Source organism: Musa acuminata, chromosome BXJ2-6 (genome assembly GCF_036884655.1).
Source record: "Musa acuminata AAA Group cultivar baxijiao chromosome BXJ2-6, Cavendish_Baxijiao_AAA, whole genome shotgun sequence".
In the NCBI taxonomy this organism is placed as follows: domain Eukaryota; kingdom Viridiplantae; phylum Streptophyta; class Magnoliopsida; order Zingiberales; family Musaceae; genus Musa; species Musa acuminata.
The window spans coordinates 12,127,727-12,150,097 of record NC_088343.1 but is presented as its reverse complement, the minus strand read 5'-3'; the positions used below and the strand labels follow the sequence as shown (position 1 = coordinate 12,150,097).

The 22,371-nt window shown below is 36.8% G+C and overlaps 1 protein-coding gene across 9 annotated transcripts; it reads right to left on the bottom strand.

Annotated features, from left to right (window-relative positions):
- Positions 1–558: 558 nt before the first annotated feature.
- Positions 559–22,044, bottom strand: LOC103987877 (E3 ubiquitin-protein ligase PRT6). 9 transcript variants are annotated; one of them, XR_010487767.1, is made up of 20 exons: positions 21,684–22,043; positions 20,329–21,420; positions 18,895–20,087; positions 18,668–18,808; positions 16,906–17,149; positions 16,035–16,820; positions 13,046–13,240; positions 12,133–12,794; positions 9,597–9,648; positions 8,833–9,481; positions 7,719–7,927; positions 7,057–7,589; positions 6,850–6,954; positions 6,657–6,723; positions 6,496–6,573; positions 4,337–4,405; positions 4,074–4,162; positions 3,880–3,945; positions 2,533–3,122; positions 559–854 (listed from the first exon to the last, which is right to left on the bottom strand). XR_010487767.1 is itself a non-coding variant. In XM_065112747.1 (18 exons), the coding sequence occupies exons 1-17, from the start codon at positions 21,747–21,749 to the stop codon at positions 4,088–4,090; spliced, it is 6,216 nt and encodes a 2,071-aa protein (XP_064968819.1). In that variant the 5' UTR covers positions 21,750–22,044; the 3' UTR covers positions 2,858–3,122; positions 4,074–4,087. The 9 variants fall into 9 exon arrangements, 1 of the variants encoding a protein (XP_064968819.1); XR_010487771.1 differs by having other exon boundaries at positions 559–875; positions 2,928–3,122; XR_010487768.1 differs by having other exon boundaries at positions 2,928–3,122.
- Between the last annotated feature and the right edge of the window lie 327 nt (positions 22,045–22,371).

Here is a 22,371-nt window from a genome sequence, read left to right as displayed (position 1 = left end):
ACCTCAAGAAGTTGTTTGGCGATGACAAAATGGAGTAAGGGGGGCGGTATGTATGTGAGACGCAGGGAAGGCACAATCGTGCCGAAGGCGACCCCAGTACCGGCGTAGACCGACTTTTTAAGTGTCATCCCCCTTCACAAGTTAGTAGCAGCGTCTCCCACCACATAAAAGAGTCCATTGCGGACGAAACAACATCTCAGAAAGTCACCCGCTGATCAATAAACAACTTGTTTCTTCCGAAGCTCCAACCAGTTTAGCACGCCTAAATCAACGCAAGGAATACGCCTTTCTAGCCCTATTTTTCTTCCTCTCTCTCTCTCGAGGAAGACGAAACAATGTCATTGACTTCAAACCTGCATGACAAAGAATGCTTCATGCCTCTGAATAGTTATTGACAATAGCTCAAATTGTAGACGATGGGTACTCAAGCTGTCAATTTGTTCACCAGAACGTGGTGTGCGTTCCCTAGTGATCAAAGCATGAAGCAGGGAACTCAAAACCAGCTAACATAGCCCATAAAATAAAAGGATAACAATTCAATAATTAATCATTAGCAGAAAAAAAAAAAAGGCACAAGAAGCTCTATTAACAATTCCATAATCCCATACTCGTCACTTGTTATGCTACAAGTTCATCATCATCCGGATTTACGATCTACACATGATGTATACATTATCAACCCAAACATCCCTTTCATTTACAAGCAACAAAAGCTGCTTAGAAAAAGATATGCACAAGCAGTATTGCAATCTGTGCTAGCTTGAACTGCAGGAAAACAATGGCACGGTCGGCATTAGCAGGGCAACCAAGACGCCACAAATCACCCATGGAAGGCATCAAACATGAGGACTGCACTGCAGAACCAAGTGGCCAATCTTTAGAGAGAAGAGAGGCATCCAAGGCAAGGGAAACAGTTAGGACAAGCTGGTAACTAAGCAAGCAATTGTAACAATTAGGAGAAGCTGCTCCATCAAGCTGGTAACTAGTTGAATCACGAGATTTCAAGGTCAACAAAGGCTTGATGTGGAAATCAAACGAGATAGTTCTACAGTTCAGAAATAACACCAATATGTCTTATAGCAAATTAACAGAAAAGGGGGGAAAAGTTCATAACATAAATAGTAGATAAGAGTCGCCTTAGCTTGTTGGCTCACATATTTGTCCATACACCATTACTGAACCTTTCTCTTAAAAGAAAAAGGGTAGATATTACACAGATGAGCTCCAGCACAAGAGTACATTAATTTAGCTTAGATCAGTGAACGAAATCACCATCATTTCCACACTCTGGACCCATAACATCATATCATAAAGAAAAATTAAAAAAAATGGAATTACTAGTATATGTTACAAGATAGTATTTGAGTCAAAAATGAAAAGACAACCCTAGAAATTTGTCATAATTTCACCATTTGGTCATGCTGAATATATACCAAAACTATAACTTATATACTTGTATAGTTCTGAGCAGCAGTAAAAGCAAGACTTAGATTTTTTTTTTTGGGGGGCACAAAAATGAAAATTTCCAGCTTGATTAAGTAAAAGCTCAAAACAACAAAATTGTTTAATTAAACACTGCACAGCTGTAAACAAGATTTTAGATATTTTCTTAACAAAATATTTTTGCACTATTGTTCCAATATTCTCTTCAAAGCAAATACTCATATGCATAGGTCACCAAAAAAGAAAGTGCTTTGCAACTTATCTAGGTTCTTGCCAACTAACTACTTTCACACACATTGTACAAGGGATACTGTAAACAGCATCCCTACTGCATGAAGCTCCCACCAATTCAGGATCTGTTGTGAATCAAGGCATCGAAAGCTTATTTGAAAATGTAACCATATTTGCTTCCTTGACACCAATTATCTTCCATATGACAGAAACCTATATTATCTTAATCACTGCAGTTCTGATGCCAAACAGTTACATGCTGTTATCTTTTAATTATTTCCACAAACAGCACCATGAATACTTTATGTGGCTACAGATTAAAAAAAGGAATAAATTGGAAAATGTGCAACGAAGAACTTGCTGACCCACCATAGAAGTGCCAAGGGACAACTAAAAAGGACAATTGTAAAAGAAAAACCATGCCCTAATGCGACCCTTATCTACTAGCTAGACCAAATCAAACATGACCCAATTGTAATTCATCAAAACGCAAAAGTTCTCAATATTAAATCGATGTTAACTCCAATTCTGTTAAACATTTTTCCATCAATCGTCAAAAAATAAAAATATGAAGAAAATAAAAAGAAAAACCAAAAAGAGCACGACCATATTATTAAAATCTAAATATACCATGCCCTAACATGACCCAAATATTCTAGCTAGACCAAAAATTGCACATTACCCACTTGTAATCCATCAAAACACAAAAGATCTCAATACTATATCATCACTAACTCCAATTAAGTTAAACATTATTATATTATTTGTAAAAAAAATTAGCTCACATAAATTGCAAGACCCAAATTGAAAGTGTGCCAAGATAAGATATGCTTTTCTACAGAGTATTTATTTTCTAACCTCAAATTTTGTTGCCCTCAAAATCACTTAGCTAAGCCTTAGTTCCCAAAAGCTGATACAAGTGCAGTGGTGGCTGCAAATGACGATGAGTGTGGCAAGTTCTAACAGTACAAAGGTAGGAAGAAGTTTGGAAAACACCCATAAATAAACCTATGAATCAGGAAAATTTAAGTATTACAGAATTTTAAATTAACAATGAACAGTAATTATTACAGCTACTTTTTAAGATGTGTTTCCTCTTTTGTTCATTTTTTATTTCTTCCTTTCTCTTCTTTTCATTCTCTAATTATTCCTTCAGTTTGCTCTTCATTTTCTCATTGTCTTCCCCTTTTCTTTTTCCTTCTCTTCTTTTCTTTTACATGAAAAGAGAAATTCTTGGAATTCAAATCACTTACTTCATGGGAGTTAAATCTCTCACATCTTTCTCTTTCAGACTTGCACAGTTGAATCCCTGATCTCTTTTTGATGGCACATCATAATGGAACCTGCCCAACAGCAAAGCCTGATGACAGCAGCATTCCAGTGACAATGATTGACAGATCCATCAGCTTCTTTCCTAGCCACTTCTCTTCATCTTCTTCACAGAAGACCTGCAGCAATGTGATGTATGCCCACTGCCACTGCTCAGTAGTCTAGGATGGTAAGAATCACGATTTTAAATGTCTGTCAAAATTCCTAACCGTTTACACTTTGTCTCAATTCCAAAACAAGTACCCTAGGTGCATTACCATCCCCAGCTACTACGAACTATCCAAGCCCTTCAAGGCAACCCCCACATTCACCTAAAATAAAAATTGTAATGAAAGAAAACTATACGTACCAACTTCAAAATAAAAATTGGTCTTTGTATTATATTAATGGACTTGGAGTAAGAAAATTCAAAATGATTTTTGACATTGTCTTGCTCGGATTCAAAGCTTAAGGTCAAAGGAATATCAAGATCATGGTTCTAGATGCTGCTGAGACCAGTCCATATCAATCTATCAACAGAATTTCCTGCCAACTACCTTCAGAAGTGATGCATGGGTTTTCAAAGTCCCTAGAAAAGTTGCAACCAAATTATCCCAGCAAGCATATTACCACATGCAAATTAAAAAGATTGAAAGCAAACAAAGAATATGGATATCACTTCAAACTCGATTACCAAATCAAAAAAATGTGAATTTAACAAAATATCCTTTCACTTCTCAAGCAAATGCAAGAAGGAATCTGACAGCAGAAAACTCTCGGGCATAACAAACAGCTAATGGTTTTAAACTATGAGAAAATGAAGTCATGTATAGGCTTAACAATAAAAATCCAAAATATGAAGTCATCAGGAACTACATAACAATACAAGGGTCTTACAATTAATTATTGGAAAAAAGGGCCCCGCTGATACATACGATTCTCATGCTGCACCATCATTGGCTCCTGATAATAATTATGATCGATAAGCATATATAGAGCATACTTGTATCTGAATTTTAATTTATCGTTCTTACCGTTGGCAAAATATATTCCAAAAGTCCTAGCAGAAAAAAGACTAAAGGTATATATACCTCTTAAAATAATCCTAATAAAGACCATTTAAGTTGGTGGTCGTTTGTCGAAGCACTTCAGAACTCCGGTCGAGACCATGAGATGCCACCTTGTGCAATTTATAAAAGGAGCACAATCAATTAAAAGTTATACAAAACCATGCAAACCAAATTATATCAACCAAAAACATTAAAAGAAACAGCAATGTCAAGGATTCAATTCATTCGATCGGTTGTTCAGATCCAAAATAATTTCACAAAAAAGACCATAGCATATTACTCACCAAATATGTAAGAGCAGCATAGCGCTCCTTGCTCAGATACAAAGGCTTCCCTCGGGACATGTCATGGTCCTGCATACAAGTGGTATAATATACATGTCAGAGACCACAGAACACTAAAATAAGACATGAGAGAAGGATCATCAATGTATAAATTGTCCAAACAACCATGACAAACAGACATTCATGAGGACCAGCTTGCTAGAGTTCAAAAATCCCCTGACATCGGCCAGTAGGCATGCCATAAATAATTACAGGTTATGATATACCCATAGTTTATGGCATGCTCTAGGTGTGTACCTTAGTAGCAGCGAACCAAAGCACTAGTATTGGAAACATGGGACAGCAAGCCTATCATAGGCAATACATGTGACTAGGGATTAGGGAAGAAAAAAACTTCATTTCTTTTTTTTTCAAATGGCTCACAGAAAACCCTAATATGATACCTTCTAGAGCAGTATCGAGAAAATCATTATCCTTACACAGGACTCAGGAAAAAGGTTGAGTAATTCCTTATTATGACTCCAAATTTAAAAAAGCCCAAACTAGTAGGGTAAGAAACAAACTACCAATAAGTTATATCAAAACATAATGTGTGAGCAGTAATTGAGAACCTAATATGGCAATTTGATAGTAACCACCCTATTATAATTCAAGTTTTACCTGCTGACTTTTTTGAACTAAAACCATAAGAAAAACGAGATACAAAACAGCAGATATCTAGGTCAACAAGATTAACCAGCAAAGAGGAGCCACTAAGTTCAACCAAAAAACAGAATTCACTAAAAAAATTACTAGTATGCCACATCATGACCCAACCCAACAAACATACTAATCCCGTAACTTGGATATTACAAACCTTTTATCATGTTTCCCAACTTTATTAAACCAACTTTCATCATGTTTTCCAACTTTATTAAACCAACTTTCATCATGTTTCCCAACTTTATTAAACCCAAGTTACTAGTAGCCAGCTTGTCACATGTTGCATTCATCATTATTGTCTACTGTGGGACTTTGGAGGAGTCACAAACCACATGGCTTGGTTCTTAAAAGTCTAAGTACCATAAAATCATAGAACTCCAGAAGATTTTGTGACAAAGAACCAGTGCATGATCATAATCTCCTACAAAGTCAACCCCTCACCTAGCCTGTCCATATTCTTCCTTGAATGCTACCTCTCCACATGTTTGTGTGTGCATGATATTTCTTGGTCACAACCAACATCTCTGCTTCTCCACCAACACACACAAACACCTTCAGCTAATATACTGGATAGTGCCAAGGTGTGAAGCATCTCTGTATGCCTTCTCTGCTCCGTCAATAAAATCATCTTTCCACCAAATACCACCTTGCATTAAATACCATCTCACATCCCCAGCTTCCAATACCCCACTAATGTACTCATCTTTCTCATCTCCAAACTCTCCAAACACCTCGGTTACCTGGTTGAGCATATTTACCCATTATTTAACCAGGAACATATGACTGACCACAAATTTGTGTATACTTTATGCATGGAGCAGCAATTACCAGTATGTATACTTCAGAAAATTTTCCAACCTCCCAGCAAGGTTTTGATTCCATAACAGCAATATTCCTAAGCTTGCTAATCATCTACTAATCAGACAAAAAAACTCTTCGACATCAACTTTGGAAATGAAATCCATTTTACTGAATTAGATTATGTATTATCATATATAATACATAATCCAAAAAATGAATTACCATTAGAACAGAATACATAATCCATCATAAGTTGAGATAGCACTGCTAGAAGTCAGTTGTAAAAGAGCCGCTAATATATCTGATAACTTGTTAAATGATCACAGATTTTACAAGAATGCTGTGCAAAATATACATTTAATACACAATGCATTTTCTTCATAAATGATTCCTTACCCACTTAAAAACTTACAGATAATATCAAATTTTTTGATTTGTCACTCAACTATCTACATTTGGAATTGAAAAGCTTCAATCATTCCTCTGAAATGTTTGTACCTTTACAATTTTAGTTCCCGAATGTGTATATGACAGGATAAATTTATAAGCTGATACAAAAAATATTCAGAAAAGCAAAAGCAGCACAGCCCATAACATCAAACTGAGGACTTTCTTATCTGACCAAGTACTAGAGCAATAAAATATATCACAATTACCTCTTCACCAAAGGCATCCAAATAAAGAGATGGCCAGAGGGTCCGACGAGCTGACCTCTGCAATAAGATTGTGGTTTTCTGCAGATATGAATAAGGCAATGAAGCTAAATAAAATGTGACCTTTACCAAACACAAAGCAGAAAACAGTGTGATATACATACCCTGACCAGCAAGAATACACCAATACCAGCCCCACAGATCATTGCATGATTTAAGCATTTGCTTTGCCTAAAGGAGAATAACCAACTACTAAGGTGACAGCTTTCCTAAGATATGGAAAGTACAGAAATATACCAAACAAAACATGGTCAACCATAGATTATAAGTACATGAAGTTAAATAGTATTAAGGTACCTGCAGCAAGACTTCCGGTATAGCGAACATAATTTACCACAAAGCAAGCACAAAGCAGGTTCCTCTGGGACAGACTTGCAATTAGAGCATGGTAGCTTTATGTACCTGGTAAAAGATTACAATACTTTAGCAACTCTTGACAGCCTTACCCTTTTTAAAAATAGACCTTTCACCATAAAACTGCCTGATATTTTGAAGTACACTAACTTTTTCAGTAGATCCTGATAGATGAGAGGAAGTTCCATCAGCTTAAAGGGAACAGCAGGAGATGAAGCTAAAACGCCTCTGTACTTACGAACTCCAAACTCATCACAGAAATGGTCACACCATCTCAAAGCCAAGGCATGCACAACCTCATTCTTGAGAACCAATTCCAATGAGCAAATCATAAACATGTCCTCCAATTCCCTTATATTATTGAGCTCTACTCTTAGTTGGCTATCACTATCCAATTGTACATCTTTTGAACAAAGATATGACCTTTCCCATGTGTGACTGTCATATGACAGGGACAATGTTGAAGAGTTTAGCAAATTCCAAAGTAGTGCACATCTACGAAGGTATGGAAATGTTAGTCTGCGTATCATATCCTTCGGATGGTAAAGGTGATCAATATAGCTGGAGACAAAATACTGTCTCACACGGTCGGATTCTGCCATTGTCCTGCAAACATCATTAAGAACGTTGCTGCCAAAACTTGATACATCAAAACTTTGATTGCCATAGCATGTAATCATAGCCTGCAAAAAATACAGATAAGGAATAAAAACATATTATACTGACAGTCAATATTCACAGGGTCAGGTATTGATACAAAGGGTTAAATATTAACAAAAAAATATTAGCATGACATTATACTACTTACATACCTGAACAATGCAAACAGCATAAAATAAATGCACAAGAGCAATGAAACATTCTCTTGAGGCTTTAAAAGGGGCTGGGAGGCAGAAAAGAACCCACATAAAAGAAGAAAAAGGATCATGAGCAAGAATAGGATCCGCAGCACGTTTCCAGAATTGTATGTCAGGAAAAGCTTCCCCATTGTCATAACATTCAAACGAGGAAGAAGTTGTGCCTGCAAGGGCATGATGAATAAAGGTGAGTTTCATAATTTCTTCTCTGAATTTAATATTCTCCCCACAGAGAGAGTCAAATCAAAAGCTGCATTTTTCGAACTGTCACTGCCAACTAATAACTCAAAGTACCAATTCATTATTACATTTCTTCATATTCAATATTCAAATGATATTAGTTCTTGCCTTAGCAAATATACACAGGTTTTCCTGTGAAGGTTTTTCCACATTATTATCATTACTCCAGAAATAACTAATATGGTTATCCAAGGTTGCTTGGAAAGATAATTATAATCCAGGAAACTTTCACCATGATTGCAAGAGTATGTCTACAATTTCACAACTGGAACTGGATTGACAATTTTATAACAATTCTGATGAATACAAATCAAGCAGTTACTTATAATTTCTCAGTTGCTCCCCTTTCAGATAGAAAAACTCTAAAACAAAAGAATCTTGTTCATGTTACATGAGAAATGAAACTGTACACAAAAACTTATTAACAAAACTATCAGAAATTTTGTCTTCTTATCGGACTACCAATTTTCATCTTATTCATCAATGAGTCAACTTTACACAAGATAGTCAAGTATAAAAAACAAAAAATATCAGCTTCCCAAGAATGTAAAGATCACTCATCTATTAAAGCACACTACTAAAAGGAGTAACTTCATCGACTTGTAAGGGATCTTTAGAAAATCATTATATAGGAGAGAGATTGTTTTACAAATTGGATAATAGCTTAGCAACATGATAATACATTTAAGATATCCATATCCCATCTGATATTTATTTACAAGCTTTTTAAAAACTCAAAATGACACTAAATAATCAGTGTGCTACATATACTAAGGATAACATTATTTCTTATTGTAACAGAACAAAAGGTGCAAGTCACTATCAATACCTTTTTGCTTATCTCCATTGGACAAGTAATTATCACCGGACACACCAGAACAAATAGACCCTGCTAGAAGTTGAAGACTGCTGAACCTCAAGAGAACTTCAAGACAATTAGAACTGCCAGCAGACTGAGCAACATGGACCAGAACTGACATTATATACCCACTAGAAGAGCGAAGTTCCTCAGTCAAAGATTCTAAGCAAGATTGAGATCCAAGTGAATTTGTGTTCAACTTTGCCCGGGCAGCAATTTCTGTAGCTGTAACTGAGTACCTAAGTGTGTCCCATAGAATTAAGGATCGACTGAGCCAACCAGGGGCTGACAAACTACTGTAACTGTGAGAATAATACAGCATATACAATTTTCTGAGGGAAGGCTCTAAAACTGAATTCATGGTCTCATTAATTTTTCCAGACAAAACCTTTAGATTTCTGCACTGTCCAACAATTTTTGCTGTATTTTGAAGAAGAGATGATGCAAGAACAATGTGTAAGTTGCTACAGTTCATATCTGATGAGGTTGAAGGAACGTCATTTGGCATTGAACTGCTGAAGGCTGATTCTTTTGTCGTTGAAAGTTTATTGGAGAAACCAGTGCATGCTGGGAGGATGGCGTTCGCAAATCTCCGGCATACTGGACAAAGTAACTCTCCCTGAAGTAAAAAAAGACGAAGTAACAAAATTCATCTAAAGATAGTAAGAAAAAAGTCAACGTAACTAAACAATTTAAAGAAAGTACAATAACAAGAATATGACAAAAAGATTTACCAGGTCAGGATCCACAATATGACTTCCTTCAAAGCCAAGATTCCCAATGTATCTGAAATTACAAGAGATAACCAAACACATGAAATTAACTTTCACTTCATGAAAGAAGATAAATGAAAAGTTATAATGTTGGTATCTTATCGAAAGAGTATTTCATAATCCTATAACATCTGGGTTTTTTTTTTTTTGTGAATGAACTATGCCTGTCATATTCACAATCAATTAAATTTGGTAATCTAAACACCTTCTCTAAATATTTATTGCTTCACAAACTTAATAACAAACAAAATTGTTTTTTCGGAGACACAGATTTTGTCATAGAAATATATTTAAACAGAACTAGGGTACTATTATGTGACTTTAGGGTAAAGAAGAGTGAACTATAAGGTCATGAAATTTAAATAACAATTTATTGACGAGATAGCAAAACTATCTTTACTGGATATATGTTGCATGATACGATACCGTAATATCAAGTTACAAGTACAATATAATCACAAATCAAGGAAAAGGCAAAACAAAACAAAAAAGCACTTCAATTAAACTGAAGACCATAGAAGCTAAGCTTTCCTCACCATATAAGACACAAACAGATAGGGAAGAGTGGCAAATAATCCAAACTAAAATTCATGCTGATCTGATAGTAATTAGAAGCCACCAGTTGTTATGATGCATTCATCACAATCTAACTCCAAGGACTCATAATTTCTATGACGATGCCAATGAAACTAAAACTATTCAGCAATTTAATGAATTTCAGAATAATTTGAGATACATGCTGTCTCCTTGGATTTAGTATGCACTAAAATTATTTTTTTTATTCTAGACTACCATTAACCATTCTTTTCCAGCCTATGGAACGTCCACTGACAATATTAATACTTAGGAAAAAAAAGAAGATAATTTTCATTGCAATATTGAACTTGAAAATAATTGCTAAAAAGTATCTGGGCTTTCCTTTCTGTAAATACATTTTATCCAAGGATCCAAATCTGTTAAATCAGTTAAGGAGTCTCTGAAAATCATAATAGGCTAGCTATGAGACAAAACAAATTCAAACCAACCACAAAAGTAGCTATAGATTATATCAGATAACCTCCATTAGCTCTATAACCAAACACAATAAAAGTAAGAGGTACTTAAATGATGATTGACAATATAATTCATAATACAGTATAATGAGTGCTACTGTCATACATAGTAAAAGCTTTCGAATAATAGTGAGGAAATCATAATAATTCGAATGCCCTTTTACCTTCAAAAGTTGGTTTGATTTACTTGTCTAGCTCAGTATGCTAAACACTCTGTCTACTTAGACCTCAAAATAGAGGGACATTAACACAAGGATTACAGCTTACATAAGTAAAGAGTTGCTGCACTTCTACCAGAAGATATATAAAAAATTTCAACTGCTGACTTCAAGAGGATAAAGAACTTTGAATCCATGAGCAGAGAAAAGCTTGTTTTACATCTAATCGCCACATGCAGTAAGCTACATCTTGGACCACTAATACACAAGAAGGTGCATGCACTTGCATGTAACATGCACCAATGTCTTGCAATAGTGCATAAGCATACATAGCACCCTGAAATAGCACCTTAGCATGCACCAAATGTGATGTGGGTACCACCAACCAATTGTGTAACTTCCACAGCAATCATTTACAGAAAATGTCAGTGCTACAAATCAAACTTGAATCTGTGCATGATATTTACAGAAACTTATGATGATCGAGCTTGTTCACTTTTGTCTGTTCTTTTTTATTATTATTTTCATTGATCTGCCCACAAGTGTTTCTCATGATCCTAGTCCTCTTGGTAGATGGACAAATGTAAATTACATGAAGGACTTCCATGGAATAGATTAATGTGTCCTCAAATAGAATGTTCAGTATTGCAGTTGTCAACTATTGACTAGTTCGACTTATAAATACCAGAAGGAAACTAAATGACAAAGGATGGCATGGATTATGGCCATAGCCATTGTAAAAAAAACAAGGATGTTAGCTTCTAGACTGTCTTCCCGTAATAAGTTCATCATGATATTTGATACATTACCAGATTCCGCTGTTAAAATTCCTACCATTAACTGATCACTAATACATCAACAGCTAGAAAATGAGACCTGTGAGATCAAGAAGAGAAAGTGCTATTTCTTTGTTGCATTTAGTAAAACATTCAGGAACATACGTAGTTACGTACACCCTTGAGTATGAGATCTTACAATGTATTTTCTGTTTTTACTATAGAGAAGTCAACCATATAAAAATTCTAGTATTGAAAATCAACAATAAATTTAAGATTATGTGAAAATTAGAAAGCATCATCTATATTTGGCATAAATTTTCTGTAACTTTATTTAGCAAAATTATATAACCTTATATTTTTTCCCTCCTCAAGAGTGTAAAATTAGTTATTGAAAAAAATGGATATTTTCTATTTGTATTATCAACAGCCTGCACGATTCAAGGATCTGAATTATAAAAAATACAATATCATATGCCGACAAGATCCAGGGTCTATTTGCATCACATACCTTTGCTTCAAAGACACCTGATATCTATCATGGCATTCCCGATGCACAGCATGCCCACAAGAAGAAATATGAATTCCATCACAATCACTTGGACCAAATCCACTAATCGTAGTACTTGAAGCAGTTGACCTTGATGCTAAATTCACAATGCGTTGAGGGCCAAAAATGAAAGAGTGATTTTGTTTTGACTCTCTTGATAGACTTAAAACATACTCGCCAAGCGCAAAAAATTCTGCAATGCTTCCTTTTCTTGAACCCAATACAGCATCCTTGGTTAAATATTTCTTTTCAGCATCCAGAGTATCTAAAATAGATTTAGAATTGTGCATATCCCTTGTAATAGACCGGTAAATATCATCCTCCATACTCTCAAGGGATGCACTAAGTTCTGTGTCAGTACCAGGAAAGACATCAAGTGGTTGAATGTTTCTAAAAGCAGGCAGTTGTTCATTCAGAAAGACCAAAGACCTATCAACTTCTGCAGGTTCCATGTCAAAGGGGAATTCAACACCTACATTCTGAATTGACTGCACTATATTTTTTGAATCAGATCCACCTGGACCATTTGATCCTTCTATACCAGTTGAAGGAATTTCGTTTTGCTGGCCTACATCTTCCCAGGACAGAGGAGCTCTCTCAACAAAAGTTGTAAGACAGGATTTCTGGTTATAACAAAATATGCCAATGATTAAAATTAACAATCAGAAAGGTAAATACGCGACTAAAATATCAGCAAGCCAAACGGCTCACAACTCATCGATTGTAAAACAGAACAAACAAGAAAAAAAACAAATAATACTAAACAAATTTTAATAGATAATTTTATGATTTTTATCAATTTTTAAGCATACTTTGAAAACCAACTTTATGGACAAAAAAATTCACAAATGCACGAGAAGGAGTATATCTTAACCTGGAGAAGAATCAGGAAACACAAAGGACTTTGGGAGTGTGGATCTCGACAAAAAGAGCAAACAATTGCTGATTCCTCAGAAACATTGTTCTCGTGGTCTAACTTTTCCTCTTTGGATATCGAGCCATCTGCTTCACTGTTAGGTGTTGACTTCAAACTGGCCATGAATCTTGATTGTTCAGCTCTCATTTTTTCCTTCAATGTATCCAGAAAGCAAAAGAAAAATGTTACTTATCGCAAAACTGTTCAACCAAAACCCTAAACATTTCAGTTAAAATGACAGCAACATGTTTTATCAAGCCTACGAGCCATGTTCATGAATAGCTATGACAATATGTACTAAGCAATGTCTGATCCTTTGTACACTTCGACAAAACAACTGCCAAGAAATAGCTATGGAGATTCTAGTGCCTAACAAGTGGTGAATAATTACCATAAGCTAGTCATGAATTTTATCAAATGTTTATTTAGGGCCATAACATACTAATGTTACACATCCATAACAGGGCCACTTTTGCATTCTGCAACTTTACACACTCCAGTAATATCTCAGATAACCAGAAAAGTGGAACCTCATGAAGCTCATTCACATATAATAGTTAAAATAAACAGACTGGACTAGTTCCAAGCCAAAGCATGGAGTGACATCAAAAACTCTAAAGGTCATATATATTCCTATCAACCGAAAACAATGACACCAAATGCATATTTACAGCTCGTTCTCTATTCTTCCATTTATGTGTGATGGAAGACTGCAGTCACATTATCCAGGAAATCATTTCCCTCCACCAGATAATAATGGCACAAAGCTAGTAGGAAGTGTATTTATTTCCTGCAAATTTGTAATTTGAAAGCTTTTTTGGCTCCACTCCAAGGGAATTTTATAGTAGATTAATTGACACAGCTCTAACATCTATAAAAGAACTCAAAGAAAGGTAAAAGTTTATTTATCGTTATTATGAAGTAAAATGAACATTGCAAGTTAAAAAATATGCCCAAGCATAATTTCCTGGTTGCCATTATATTAATGCTTAACCAATATCTTTATCGGTATGTTATGCCAAGTCCTAGCTTAACTCTGATGAACAATTAGGGCTTCATCCATAAGGGCCTTGTCATCCAGAGGTCTGCAATGAACAATTGATGATTGAAGCTAAACATAGCACCTGCAAAAAGCCCATCCTCACCTTCATCATTGCCCCCTTTATTTCTTTTTATCATTTCCCATGTCCATCTTATACACCACTTCCAACTAAATGCATAATGATAGGATATGACATTATGACCCTCCTACCACTGCATCTGAGGAAAAAGGACGTAGCCACAGAATTAAGCCATTATTTAGTACATGAAAATGAAAAGAATGTCCTAGCATGAGCCCTTAGATCGCATTGTAAATATAGCCAGTCAAAAGATACTGTAGACAAAAGTTTCCCATTTATAGTAACCACTTTATCATTTAAATTTCCACCAAAAGAGATATCTAAAACTCTCCAAAAACATATCATAACAGATCATCAGCCTGTCTAACCTTTTCTACAACTTATGAGGACTATTAGACACAAATAAACTCATTATTAAAAATAACGACAAAAATCAATATGAAAATTACTAGAAAATAATTTTAAAAAAACAGAATCTGCCGTTCAAACAGAAAATTAGTTCGAAGTTCATCTAAAATAGTCTTTAGCTGCCATCATTGAAATTGTAGTCATTGAACATCATATGGACCATTTTCCTTGATCAATCCTGGCTCTGTAAAGAGAGTCAGCTTGTCTGCAGCTTGGTAGAGTAGGACCAAGTTTAACCATTGCTTCCTACAGTTTAGTGGCCTTCATTTTCTTCACATGTTGATATAACGAGGCACCCGAGTTATCAAAGTAAATCATTGTGATGTGTATTTGTTATGATGGGAAAATAAAAACCTTCATGACTTTTTGATCCCTTGACAATAGCTCTATTTTAGTCCCCAATCTTTCAATCTTTTCACCCTATAAACTTCCTAATATAGCTACTAGAAATGATGATGAAATTCAATTTGCAAGTCACTAGAAAATAGAAATTTTCTAATTCAATTTTGTTCCAATTAAATCACTTGGAAGTTCTTCTAAAATCAATGTCTCGATGTCAACACGGATACAAGAGTCATTAAACATCATCTGACCATCATCTCACTCAATAATAGCCTAGGCTAGAAGTGGTGGTCAAGGATCTGGCTGCTGCACGGCACATTTTATATTTCATAAGGACCAGAATTACCTCCCTTACTGATAAATATTTCAAGGTATTTAACACGCATCTCCAGTCATAAAATTGATGGTACAAAGTCATTTCATGACAGGTGAATATAACACAATGGAGGCACAGCAAGGGAAGACATAAATCACCCAGACATCAACGAAAGATGCTACATCATGAAGCTGAATAGAAGAAAATTTTCATGTTGCCCAAACCTGAATGTTGAAGCTTATGACTTTGATTGTTAACATATTTCCTGGATGTGTATAATCCAAGAATTGTCCCAGGCTCCCAGCACTCATACATGAGTGGCTAAGTGCTTGACCTGCCAGGCAGATCTGGTGTGATGCCACAACACATGATGCACTATATATGGGTAACATCTGTGAGCATATCGAACCCAGTACCATCATGACTAGCACAAACAGATTCCTTATTAAATTCACCCGACATCATAAATATCAAAATAACTTTTAAACATGATGCAAAAATAAGGTATACTCTTGTGCCAATAGTAAGATGTCATTGAGCCATTTAACTGATACAAGTGTCAGTAGATACATAAGCTACTTCATATTAATACTTGTTTATAAAGTCCAATTCAATCAATGTTTTCTGCACCAAACAGATCATACATAGCAGATATTACAATTCCTTACGATCAAAGTGGAAACTTAAGTTCACAAAGACAGAACAGAGTTAAGAAAATAACAGTCTAAAATAACTAGCAGGAAAGACCACAAAATCTTACCATTATAGCGGCCTGTCGCTCTCGGGCTTTTGCCCGCCGCTCTTCAGCGTCAGAAGCTGATGCTGACCTCTCTGGAGCATCTTCTGCAGGCTGCTTACGCATATGATAGACCACTTCTGGTGCTATTCTTTGAAGCATAACCAAGCAATCGGTGTTCAGTTCAGCAATTTTCTTCACTAATGTCTCGACGAGTAATGAAATGTTACAATGCCTCGTCTCAGAATAATGACTGTCACTTTCTTTCTTGTATTTCCTCATCAGTAAAACTAGCAAGGATAACATGCTTTGGTTTTTGCACAATGCTGATTCACCATGTGCAGCTATGTCAAGTTGTTCAGTAGCATGAGCCAGTATAGGAGGTAAATCTTCCACATAATGTGAAACTTCCATGAATGAGTGGTCAGGATGTGACAAATCAATACCAGAACCATAATTAGTACTACGTGTTTGACTCTGTGAGCCACAAATATCTAAAGCAAGAGAAAGTAAGTGTAAAGCTGTTATAAGAACTCCATCAGGAGCACGAGATGCAAGTGAAACATCCACAAATGCAGCATAAAAGAAAACTGCACGGACAATTTTGAGGACTGCTTTTGATGTAGCTATTCTAGAAATTGTTTTCAAGGGAATATAAATGTTCGTCCATTGTGGCAACTGGACGTTTCGAGCAGAGACTTTACAGAACTGAAAATATCTCTCCTCTGCCACTTGCAAGTCCCTATAATTCCAGCGAGGGTGATACAGGTCCAACTCTTTCCAGTAAGCTTTTCGAAGAGAATATTTACCCTGAAATTCAATAATCATCAGTTAAGTTTATTGATTGAGACGAAGTTTCAAGAAATCTGAAGCATAGTATGTTATGGACCATAACCTGCTTCATGCCAGATGGATTCGAATATGTGGCAAGCATATCCAGAACATTTTGAAGTTGATCACTGTTTGAAAGATCACGAGGAAGAGCCTTCACCAGATGGCTACGGGTGGCATCACCAACAGTGAGTTTATAAACTAATTCTCTCTTCAAATTATCAACAGAAGAAAGGCCAGAAAACCGGCGCTCTTTGACAACCTGTATGATAAGAGTAAGCATCTCTTGCACCAGAACTGCCTCATACCTGTGAATAATGTGTTTTTTCAGTATGCATATGAGTAATAAAATAAAATAAAAATTGCAAATTTAATCCTATTCGTATAAATAGACAGCAACAGTATGACTGAGATTGAAGTCGAAGGTCACAATTAATCAAGATGATTAATCAAAAAGATGATTGTTTGGCTCCATTAGTATGTGTAGCTCTGTTCCACAATCAAAAGTTGAAGCTCAATCAAATAGTGAACTGCCAAGCATGTATATGAAAAGTATCCGCATATGTAGCTATGTCAACAATCAAAAGTTGAAGCTCAATCAAAGAGTGGACTGCCAAGCATGTATACAAAAACCAGCCATAATTCCAAAACTAGCTCTTTCTCTAAAGGAGATTCTTAAGTTTATATAAATAATGATGTCAAAGGAAACAACAGAATAGGTTTTTCCCAGCTCTACCTACAAACCAATGAAAAAGGGGACATTAACCTAAGGTAGAAAAAGGGGACATTAATCTAAGGTAGAAAATAATGACAGAACTTTGTAGGTTCCCACAGGGATCACTTTTCAATCAAATAGTTTCCAGAAATCCATTTTTGGATACTCAAAATTAAGATATATGAAAATGGCTTATCTGACTAATACTCATTAGCAAGCTTATGAAGGATCCACCTTGCGGCATGTTAAATGTCAAATGTAGTGATTTTGCAATCCAAGCTGAAACAAGACTGTACAACCTTATGATGTGACAAAAACTCAAGAACTTTTCAATCACCATCACTAGTGGTCATGACTGAAAGCCAAAACTAGAAAGAAAAAAAAAAGACAGCAACCGACCAACACATTCATATTTGTTCATCAAACTTGTGCAGTCTATGTGCAGTCTATGCTGACCCTAGATTCAATCGTTCATCCTGCAAATCCTCCAGAGGTCACCAGTATTGACTAGCCAAACTCACAAGACAAGTTCTCTCAAAAACTCTTGGCTCCTCAAAAGTAAGAGTTGTCCATGCAATCAAGTCACTCATGACTCATCAACATCTTATTCTTGCATTTTGGCATATCCTATTAATTTTAACAATGACAAGTGCTCAAACATACCGTTTGCTTTTTCCCCTTTCTTCTAAACAGCACTGCAAATATTATACCCAATGACATGGGATTACCCTGTCAATGGGATACCAGCTAGGAACAGATATGACATCTCACAAACACTTCGATCATGACCTTTTAAGGTGCACATATAGTACCCATGCCATGTCGACCTTATATCCACAGACACACACAAACACAACCCAGCACCTTGCTGAAATCATGGCAATGATTAAGGCCAAAGTAACTACGGTTGCATTATACCCATAACATTTTTGGTTCGCAGCAACAACTAAAAAGGCAAAATTATATGTTTTGCATGCATCCAAAATTATAAAAGAAACTATTGCCTTGAACTTAATATAAAAAAATAAAAAAAAATGTTAGAAGTATCCAAAGTACTGGAAAAGGTCATTTATCTCACTTTGAAAAAATGCAAGAAACAAAGGAAACTTACTCATTGCACTCTGAAAGACTCAAAGATGTATAATTTACTAATCCAAATCTTTCTTGAATTCTCTCGACAAACAATTCTGGTGGAGCTAATGCAGCACAGCATTGCAGCAAGAAAAGATCAGATTCTAGCCCTTGATTAAACCTGGATAAAACAAGTGAAAGAATTGAGATCAACAAGTATAGGTACTATGTTATAATTTCATGTGTTCTTTTTTAATATGAACTAACCACTGGACAGCACGATAAAACTCAGAGTTAAATATGGCTGCATCACCATTCCTGCGCCACATGCCAGCACGTACTTGGGCACAAAACACACGTAACCGAAGAGGATGCTCCATCAGAAAGGCCGAAAATCCACAAGGTTGTAAGCCTCTCAAAACTTGCCCAAAAAACTCATGACCCCATGCTGATGAAGGAAGTGATAAGCCACTACTTGCCTTCTCTGGCTTTTCAATCTCATTGTGACAATATTCCATCGCTTTTCGCAATATTAATGAAAGCAAACGATGTAAAGGAATGTGAAATGATATTTCCTGTGAACTAACATCATAAACTATGTCAGGCCAATCGGCAATATTTAACATACCAAATGCTTCTGATTCAGCACCAGGATCTACCTCCACGATACTATCATCTGATATCCTACTTGAAGTTGTATGTTCAAGGCATCCGTCGGTGTCCATTAAATCAGAGACCTCATGGTGCTCACCAGAAGGAAGTGACTGATGCTTATCTACTCCCTGCCTAGACACAGACAACCCAAAAATTTTGCTACTATTCGCACCCTTTTTTGACTTGAATAATTTCTTTCTAAAACAACTAAGACTACTGTAGTTCATATCATCAACAAAGAGTGATATGTTCCTTGCATGGCAGAACCAGTCATCAATTGCTTTAAGGCACTCGAAAATCAACCAAATAGCAGGTGATGGAACAGATAGGTGGTCAACACCACCGTACTTCACATCACTATGTTGGGATGAGCCATCCAATCCACTGCTTGTTCTATTTATACTGCAAGCAGAGCTGTCTTGTGAAATTCTGCCTACTTTTGAATGACGATAACCTTCGTTATCATCTAACCATTCAGAATCTGGGCAAGAAAAAGAAGTGATCTTCCTTTCTTTGGTTTCGAAAGCAGAAAATGCTCCTTGCACCAAAAGATTATGAACTTTGCTTAGGAAATGTCCCAGCACGAAAGGTGCAGAAAGATACTCATGTTCTTCTTCAATAGGGGTAGTTGTTACTCTCTTTTGGGGATCCATGCCTTGCACAAGAGATAAAAGCTTCAGCCAAGCTCTTGAAATATCAGGTCTCTCATGAGTTATGTATGCAAGAACCTCTTTGTGACTCAGGACAAATCGTGTGTCTTCCACCAAACGAATTATTGTCTCATAGAGATGTTCCCACTTCCTTACCTGCAAAAGTGCTGAGATCTTACCCTGATGTACCATGTAATCATGAAACCACTTAAAAGTCAAAAGAACAAAGGACATAAATAAGACCAAATAAATAAGACCAAAGGACTTCCCTAACAGCAAATGCATTCAAAAATAGGATGCTGAAGCTTCACAAGGGACTGCTTCAGAAAGAAACAAGAGAAAGATTGCTAATTGAAGTAGTAGCACGGGTGCTGTGGTTGAACACATCAGTTCTTACCTGTAATTGACCGTCTTCCTGAATGCAAAAAAGGAACAGGTCCTTCAAGCATCCCAAAAGTACACCCAGCAGGTTCACCTCTCGTACAAGTCGTGGTGTCAACGTAGGCACAGTGAACAATTGCACAGAGAATGTTGAGAGTAGCGAATACTTCTCAAATGCTTTAACAGTCCACTCTTTGATAATTTCACTTACAGAAACAGGATAATATCTCGTAAAAGCTTTAGCAAACTCATATTTAAAAACAGGCTCCCCAAGCAATTTTAGAAGTAATTCATGTAGCTTCTTCACAACGTTCTTGTGCAAGAACCTCTCTGCCCTCACAAGAACATCGAGCAAATCGGTACACTCAAACATTTTCTTTGATATGAAACTAAGAAGGCTTTCGCTACATTTGCAGAAGTCCAGCAACATCTCAATAACTGCAGAAGATAACCTATTCCCCATCCCTGCAGACACATCAGTTTTGTTATGTTCCCTTGGATTCCTCTGGTTTTCAGCCAGTATTAATTTGTCCTTCCAGAGTACGAGAAGAACATCTAGAACAGGCCTGATGGAATTTGCCAACTCTTCTGGTAAAGGTTGCATCTGCTCAGTTCCTTTGTGCTTGGAACAGAATCCTTCACGTTTCCAGGCTGTCACATCTCCGCAGTCACAGCATCCGCCACCTGTATACATAATTGAGTAATCATGATCCTTGTGATTGCCATTCTGGAAACATGGAACGCATATAGCACAGGTCGGATCATGCTCGCATGTTCGGCAGCGATAGGCCAAGTCATTCTGACCCCAAACGGCTCCACACACAGCACGCTGACCAACAGCTTCTGATGCCAAATTCTCAAGAGATGATTGTGGTTCAGCTTCGAACATCAACCACCCTAGCCACGACATACTCTCACAAAACATATCCTCAGTGTTGCCACTGCTGGACGCATCTGATGAGATTCGCAGCTCTGACAAATCATCTTCGGTTGGTAAGATGGAAGAGACCAACACGGGATACATAGGTTTGTTTTCCTTGAGATATGATATAAGCCCCATTTGAGACTGCTCTAACACCTCGGAGGGAACACCATTGGTGATAAGTCTCTGAAAAAAGAAACAAATGAATAGGGTATAGACATGTAAGCCACAATGTGTGGAGATTCTTCATCCACTTCAAAATGTATGTACCAAAGGACCAGGATTGTTAATCATGGACTAAGAACAGAAGAAAAGTAACAATAATATGGTATTTCTCTTCTACACATCCACGCATGTCTCGTTTTTAGTTCTTGCTGTCCGATCAGAAATCAAACAAAGATAAATCACCACAACGTTCAAGAAATGAACGAGGGTTGATGAAATCATACCTGGACGATGCGATCTCTCGGAGACATCACGGTGTCCCGCGGCGAATCGAGCTCCATGCCGGCCATGACGCGAAGCCAATCGGCGCAACTCCAGGGGCTCGATCGGGAGCTTCCCCGCCCCAGGGTTGCGGAGGTGAGACGACGCCGACAAATGAAGACGAAAGAAAGAAGAGAGGAAGGAGAGATCGAGAGTCCACGACGATCTCACGAGAAACCCTAATCCTTCCGCTCTTCGCCCCCCTTCGTTTCTCCCTTCCCTTCTGATGGGGTTATCGGTGGCGTCGAGAATCCAAACAAACGACCTCTCTCGGGTAGCGGTGTTTTTGCTTTTGTACTGGTTTATTTTTGTTGAATCGTTTTTAGGGAGAGGCGGTGTGGGGCGGGGGTAAAAGTCGGCAGAGTACGGTTTGTGCTGCTGTCTCGAACCGTCTCTTCCGAGCCGTGATAAGACTTCACCACCCTCTTCTCTAATAAACACACAATCTAACCCATCCCCCGCATGGAGGTCCACAACCACCACCGCCAGGTTTGCGGTGGGTCCCGTTATGAACGATAGAGATGATATAGATGCAGATGCAAATGTAGATTTAATAATTAAAAATAATAATTTTGAGAAGTTATATTTGGAATATCTATCGTCTTAGTTAGTCGTGTGTAGATTTAATAAATTCAATAATTAAAAATAATA

Coding starts and splice junctions, on each gene's coding strand:
- LOC103987877 (XM_065112747.1), bottom strand. CDS start 21,749: ATGGCCGGCATGGAGCTCGATTCGCCGCGGGACACCGTGATGTCTCCG. Junction 17,150..18,667: donor AGTCTTTCAGAGTGCAATGA/GTAAGTTTCCTT, acceptor CATTATTCACAG/GTATGAGGCAGTTCTGGTGC. Junction 4,163..4,336: donor ATGCTGCTCTTACATATTTG/GTGAGTAATATG, acceptor AAATTGCACAAG/GTGGCATCTCATGGTCTCGA.